We start from the raw sequence: 7,761 nt of genomic DNA, 5'->3' as shown, positions 1-7,761 counted from the left end.
AATGCTAAAAGGTGGGATGTAAAGAATTGATGTTAAATAATGGTTTCAGAGCTGATCGAAGCATATTAATGGGTTGATATCTGCTACATACTGCTTGATTCTTTCTTAAATTGATCCGTTAATGTGCTTCGATCAGCTTCGAAACCAGTATTGAATGTCAATTCATGACATCTCAACCTTTAGCATTTTAGCATAGCTTAATTTCTGTTCCTACAAAGTCTACATCATCAAAATAGTCAAAATGCTATAAGGTGGGATGTCTAATGAACTGATGTTAAATATTAGTTTCAGAGCTGTTTGAAGCATCTTGATGGATTGATATCTGCTACATTAAGCTCGATCCTTTCTTAAATTGATCTATTAATATAGTTCGTTCAGCTACGAAACCAATATTTAACATCACTTCATGACATCCCACCTTTTAGCATTTTAGCATAGCCTATTTTCAGTTCCTACAAATTCTACATCACTAAAATGGTCAAATGCTAAAAGGTGGGATGTCAGGAACTGATGTTAAATATTGGTTTCGGAGCTGATTGGTGCGTATAAATGAATTGAGATCTGCTACATTAAGCTCGATCCATATCACAACCTGATGTTGACTATTGGTTTCGGAGCTGATCAACGCATAATAATGGATCGAGATCTGCTAACTAAGCTCAAGCCTTTCTTAAATGTATCCATTAATATGTTTTGATCAGATCCAAAACCAATATCTAACATCAGTTCATGGCACCTCACCTTTTAGCATTTTAGCTAAGCTTCTTTTTAGTTCCTACAAATTCCACATCACTAAGATGGTCAATTGCTAACAGGCCGTCTATTAAGGCCAGCATTCGACTGTAGCCTCTGCCTCACTACTCCACAGCGCTGACGTACTGAGACGTCCTGTAAAGTGTGTGTGTTTGTGCATTGTTTTTTAAAGCTATTAGCGTTTGAGTGACACACACTTGTGTTTACCTAGCGTCTGTCCGCGAGTTGGTTTTATAGGGTTTTACTGCCCGTGTGATTTAAACGTCTGGCCAGAGCATTCCACAAACAGTAATGCAGCGTACAGAGGATATTCTGTTGAAGCTGCTGACCGTCACTCATCACCACAGTCCAGTGGTGGAACACAGATAGAGCTTCTGAGTTCACTGGAGCTTTTCAGCCAGCTTGTCTTCCTCTCAGGGGCAGAAGCAGGTGCACCACCTCACCATACAAGTAACCCCAAATACATTCAGTAATGATGAGGACAGGACTCAAAAAGGTCCAGTGTCCACTCTCCTGCTGACCGCTGTCTTTGTTGTGTGTGTGCTAATGCACTTTAATGGCCCACTTACTCTGTGTGTGTGTGCTGTTCACATCCAAACTACACTTCAAAATTAGGAGTTTTAATGTGAATAGCTTTTACTTTATGTACATACTTACATAATGTGTTTATCAACTGACCTCCAGATTAAATCTGGATATTAATTTTATTGGAACTTCATTCTGGAAATCAATGTTAGTTGAAATCTATTGTTGATATTCATTTTATTGTAATTTCATTCTGGAAATGAATTGTATTAAAACTTAATTCTGAATATTCCTTTTATTAGAACTTCTTCAGTGAGCGGACTTACAAATTCTGAGTATTAACTGTATCACAAATTCATTTGCGATATTAATTTTGTCATATTTGTTTAATGAGAACTTCAATCTCAATAATGATTTCATTTTGGATATTTACTTTATTATAAGTTTATTCAAGATATAATTATTTTAATTTGATTTTAGGTATTAATTTATTTGATTTCTTATTCTCAAATAAGAATAATGATAATAATAATAATAATAATAATAATAATAATAATTGATAGGTTTTTTATATCTTAGTAATTCTTAATTATTTGAGAACTATAGAGAACTACAATCACAGTACACATTTATCTACAATTATTATAAATGTATTCTATATATTAATTCAATTAAAACTTTATTTTAGATATTATTCTTATGAGAACTTCAGTTTGGATATTAACTTTATTACATAGATAGATTGATAGATAGATAGATAGATAGATAGATAGATAGATAGATAGATACAAATCTTTGTTAATCATTATAGAATGATCTACAGCTCTGTTCCTTATTCTAAAATAACATGAATAATAATAAATAATATTAATAATAATTATTATTATTACTAATAATATTCTTTATATCTTAGTCATTTCTGATTATTTGAGAACTGTAAAGAACTAAAATTATGTTACACATTTATCAATAATGAATTGTTGTCATATGACTGAATTCAGTGATCTGAGTTGAGCAGTTGTGTCCGTGTGTAGAGGCTCAGAGAAGAGGAGGTGCTTGTGGGCAGCGCGGCTTTATAAAGGAGAAGAGAAGGTAGAGTGCATCCACTCTCAGAGCAGCTGGATCTTCATCTCTGCTTTTCTGACCTTTGGTGTCCACCATGCAGGGACGGACACTTCTCAGGACAGCGCTGGTGCTCTGGTTGGCCAGGCTGACGCTCCAGGGAGGCACAGGTAGGTCCCACACAGAGAGAGAGAGAGAGAGAGAGAGAGAGACAGAGAGAGAGAGTACAGTTAAATTATGTAAAGTATTCACTCACTGAATTCTACAAAACAAATTGAATCCAATTGAATCGTGGGGAAATTCTATCATGATTCACTCAGTTGATTCCTCAGCATGCTGGGAGTGAATGGGAGCACTGTACTGTATGTTAAAGGAGAATTCCACTGATTTTTAAAATTTTCTGCATAAATCAATCGTTGAGATGTAAACAAGTCATTCAGAGTGTTTTCATATGACATAGTTCATTATAGAGAAGACCAACTTCACGATTACTTTACAGTGGTGGTGATAGGAGCCAGACGTTGCCATGTCTACAGCACAAATAGCCATTTAATTTACAATCCAAAACCACCAGCGAACCTACATGTGTCTTCTGAGTTGTAATATATGAAATGTTGATGATGGGAGTTGTAAATGTGGAAAAGTAAGTTTCCTTTTTTTGCCTTACATGCACCCCTCCACCAGAAATGGGTTTTAAAATCTTAGTTTTAGTACAAACTTTCTCAAAACTATCATGAAACAAGGCATCGGGCAGTGCATTCATAACCATTTCATGTAATAACTTTCAGAAAGGCAGTTTTTTAGAGGCGTCTGGTTCCTATCACCACCACTGTGAACAATTCTGAATTAATATGTTTCTCTAGAACGAAGCGTTTCACACCAAACCACTCGTAACGATATAATTATGCAGATATTTGGAAAACAGATAGAATTTCCCTTTAAAAAAAGAACCACAATAGTGGAAAAGTTTGTTCTAGTCCATCAGCCGGCTTTTGAAGACATCCTTAATCAGACATGTTTTGTCTCATTTTGTACTCGTTCTGTAGCAGCTGAAGTCGTTCTCTTTGAAACATGCCAGATGTTTGTCTGCCCTGCTTGATTACCGTCTGGTTCTTCTAGACTTTAAGGACTGTAATGACTTATAATATTATCAGTTGTACATTGTGTACATGGCATTAAAGGGGAACTCCACTGATTTTTCAAAAATTCTGCGTAATTAAATGGTTAACATGTAAACAGAGTCATTCAGAGTGGTTTGGTGTGAAACGCTCTGTTGTAGAGAAACTTACAGAGTCAGAATTGTTCACTGTGATGGTCATAGGAACCAGACGTCCACCTCTAAAAGCTCCTTCACAGAACGTTTTTACATGAAATTGTTAGATATGCGCTGATTAAAGTCTGACACATTGTTTTATGATAACTTTTTAATAAATTTTTGGCTTAAAATCTGTTTTAATCAATTTCTTTAAATCCATTCATGGCGGAGGGGTACATTCAGGGCATTGCAAGGCAAAATAATCCCCAATAAAAACATATTTTTTCTGAGTTGCCATTTTTTTACCATTATTAACATTACATATTAAAACTCAGAAGTCATGTGTAGGTTCACTGGTGATTTAGGATAGTAGATAAAATGTCTATATTTGTGTTGTAGTGATGGCGACCCTTGGTTCCTATCACCACCACTGTAAAGACGTCCGAGCCAGTCAGTTTCTCGACAGTATAGTATTTCACACCAAATCAATCTGAATGACTGTGTTTACAGCCTGAATTATTCAGAAATTTTGAAAATTGGTGGAATTCTCCTTCAAATGTGTTGGCAATCTAACTGTTGCACCGTCTCTCTTTGGTTATGTCGCTACATGACTGACAGTCGTCTCAAGGGCTTTACGCTGTGAGCGGTTTAACTCATTACTCAGTCTATGTAGTTAAAGGGAAATGTGGTTCAGTGGCTGAGATGTAAACAATATCATTCAGAGTGGTTCAGTGTGAAATACTTCACTGTGGAGAAACTGACCGGCTCAGATGTCTTTACAGTGGTGGTGATAGGAACCAGGGGTCGTAATGTTTACAATGCACATATAGCCCCCCTACACAAGTCTTATATGTTTTATATGGACTGTTGATGATGGTAAAATAATGTAAAAAAAAAAAAAAAGTCTTTTTATTTTTTTGGGCGTGGTTTAGGCCAAAATCTTCTTAAAACTATGGTAAAACTGTCTCAGTCATCAGGCAATGCATTCATAACCTTTTCATGTAATAACTTTCTATAAGGGAGCTTTTAGAGGTGGACGTCTGGTTCCTATCACCACCACTGTGAACAATTCTGACTCTAAAACAGAGCATTTCACACCAAACCACTCTGAACGACTCTGTTTATGTATTTATGCAGAAATTTGGGAAAATCTGTTTCCCTTTACATTTCAAAGTAAAGGATTCTCTCTAGTCCTCCTATTTGCCAACTTCATCTGGACCCCATACAGAGGTTTGCTGGACATGGACCAATGTAGATTAAGCGTAGGCCTGGGTTCTCCTTATAGGACCATCTTTCTGGCCATGGATTAAGCCAGTTTTGGACTAAGCTGGTGGTTCACCACTGAAAAACCATCACTCATGCTTTTGTTTAAAAGAGAACTCCACCCATTTTTCAAATTTCTGCATAATTTAATGGTTAAGATGTAAACAGAATCATTCAGAGTGGTTTGGTGTGAAACGCTCTGTTCTAGAGAAGCTTACTGAGTCAGAATTGTTCACAGTGGTGGTGATAGGAACCAGACGTCCACCTCTAAAAGCTCCCTCACAGAAAGTTACTACATGAAATGGTCATGGATACTCTGTCATATCTGACATGTTGTTTTATGATAGTTTTAGGCCTAAAACATATCTTCTAAAGTACATGCAAAAAGTCCCTAAATTAACTTATCTTTTTCAGATTTATGACTATTTTACCATCATTAACATTACATATAAAAACCCAGAAGACTCGTGTAGGTTCACTGGTGGTTTTGGATAGTAAATAAAATGTCTATATTTGTGTTGTAGTCATGGCGACCCCTGGTTCCTATCACCACCACTATAAAGAAATGACTAATCACTGATCACTTTTGAAAAAAATTGGTGGACTTGCCCCTTAACTCAGAATCTAGGAATTTGACTGGAGCTCTTGTCTGGAATTTGACCCAATGAGGTGTCATTGAAGAGACATTGAAGTTCTGAAGACATTTGCTGGACAAATAGGTCCAGTATTAGAAATAATTGGAAACCACTCATTGGTCAGTGTTCATGCTGGACTGGACAGAAAGGTTTATCTCTCTGAAACGCCTTCTGTCTGCCGGCTCAGGACGTCGCCTCGACTATAAAACTTTCATGGCAGTTTGTGAAACAAGAGCTGCTTCCATGTCTTTCTTTGCTGAAGGCCTCCCAATGCCAAATCAAAGAGAGGCAGTCTTAGGTGGCAGTGCTCATCTAAATTTGACATTCAGCTGTGAAAACGGGATTTTATTGCGTGTACACAGTCGCTCCATTGATGGGCCTTCGCTCCACTGTCTCAATGAATCTGCTCTTTTCTTTTTTCTGAGCACGTCAGGCGTTTGGGCAGCAGCCGCTGCAGCTCAGCAGTTTCGGCTCTTTATTATAAACCAATTAAATGGCACATGGAAGCTTTCATTAAACAGACCAGTCCTGGACAGCCAATGTAAAGCCAGCAGCCTAAAAAGTGCTTGTTGTGGACAGTGGCCAACTGTTTTAGTCTTATACCTTGGCTAAAGTAGTTATCCTGGTTTTAGTCTAACTCAGCTAGTCTTAAAATACAACCATGAATTTTTTTTGTTTAATATCTAGTGATGTGCAGTCGTATGCAGAAAAATGTAATGATGTTTTGTTGATTTTCCAACTGAAAATGAATTTTACACTGTCTACAGAGAACATATGTATTTTTTCTCTAATTTTACAGCACAATTTTCATTTATTTTAACAGATTTAACAGTTTAACAAATTATAACAGTTTAACAGTTCTACAAATATATATATATGTAATATAAGATATAAAATGTAAAATAATGTATTAAAAATATATAATAAAATATAAATAAATATAAAAAAATAAAATAAACCTTTGCACAGGTCACATTATATGTTTTATTTTTTTCACTAATATATTAAATTAAGCAAATTTTGCAGGTGTGTTATCTATAGAGGATGTGTCACTTAGGAAAATCAACATATTGTCATTTAACTAGAGGCACCCAAACTTTTGCACACGCCTGTACACCCCAGTATTTAAAAGTTAATAATCACTGATTTCAACAATATAAAACCAGAGTTTACAGATAAATGTATAATATATAATGATTAATATTCTAGTTCTGTGTAAGTAAATTTCAAATAATTTACAGAAGCTGTAAATTCAGCCTAGATAATTTATCATACCTCAATTATGGATATTATTAAATTTTCTTTCATTTTAGATATAATGTTAAAATTCATTTGATGAAATGTTAATTTACAGTAATGTAATATTCAGTTAAAGTTTCATTTAAAATTAATATCTGCAGTGAGCTTATAATCAAATTAGTATTAATAATGAAGTGATATTAAAATTAATATCTAGAATAAAGTTATGATCAATTTAATATCCAGAATTAAGTTCTAACAAAAATAATATCCAGGATAAAATTTTAATCTCAGTAATATTTAGAGTGAAGTTCTAAGAAAATTAATGTCCAGAACTAGTTATAATAAGATTAATATCCAGATATGTATTAAGTTTTAGTAAAACTTTTATCTGGAATTAATCTGTATTAATATTAATATCCAGAAAGCTTTGCATTTCAAAAGTAGTGATCAAGTTATGTAACTTGATAAAAAAGTTCATAAATAGTATAATATTGTTTTGTCAATAACTTTATTCCCAAAAACTTGAAATATAAAAAAAATTGAAAAACACAATTGAGTTTATCATTTTTAAATTAAAATAAAAAATAATTTAAAAATATTTATACCCAGATTGATGTCCTAATAAAAAATATTAGCCAGAATAAAGTTATAATAATTAAATAAATAATTAAAATGAATATCTAGATAGCTTTGCATTTCAAAAGTGGTGATCAAATCAAGTTATATAACTTGGCAAAAAAACTGTAAATAGAAAATTACAACATATTGTTTATCAATAACTTCCCAAAAAACTTGAAATATTGAGTAAAACATTGAAAAACACAATTTGATTTTATAATATTTAAATGTAAATTAAAATGATAATTAAAAATGTAAACAAATATATATATGTTTATACAATGACAACAATGACTCAGTAGTGTGTTATAACTTTTGGCTTCAATCTTCACTGTAGACTAAAACTGTCTTGGTTTTTGGTGTCTTTCTTTTCAGGGTATCAGCCGGCCAACGGTGGAGTGGGTCGAA

The 7,761-nt window shown here is 34.0% G+C and overlaps 1 protein-coding gene across 1 annotated transcript in view; it reads left to right on the top strand.

Moving 5' to 3' along the window:
* Positions 1–2,437: 2,437 nt before the first annotated feature.
* cmn (calymmin) overlaps positions 2,438–7,761 on the top strand; it is a 37,196-nt gene continuing 31,872 nt past the window's right edge. Inside the window, 1 exon segment of the mRNA XM_036571649.1 lies at positions 2,438–2,510. Coding sequence (XP_036427542.1) covers positions 2,438–2,510 — 73 coding nt within the window.

The sequence above is a fragment of the Colossoma macropomum genome, unplaced genomic scaffold, assembly GCF_904425465.1.
Source record: "Colossoma macropomum unplaced genomic scaffold, Colossoma_macropomum, whole genome shotgun sequence".
In the NCBI taxonomy this organism is placed as follows: Eukaryota; Metazoa; Chordata; class Actinopteri; order Characiformes; family Serrasalmidae; genus Colossoma; species Colossoma macropomum.
The sequence above is the reverse complement of the archived record's forward strand: the minus strand, read 5'-3'. Positions and strand labels throughout refer to the sequence as shown.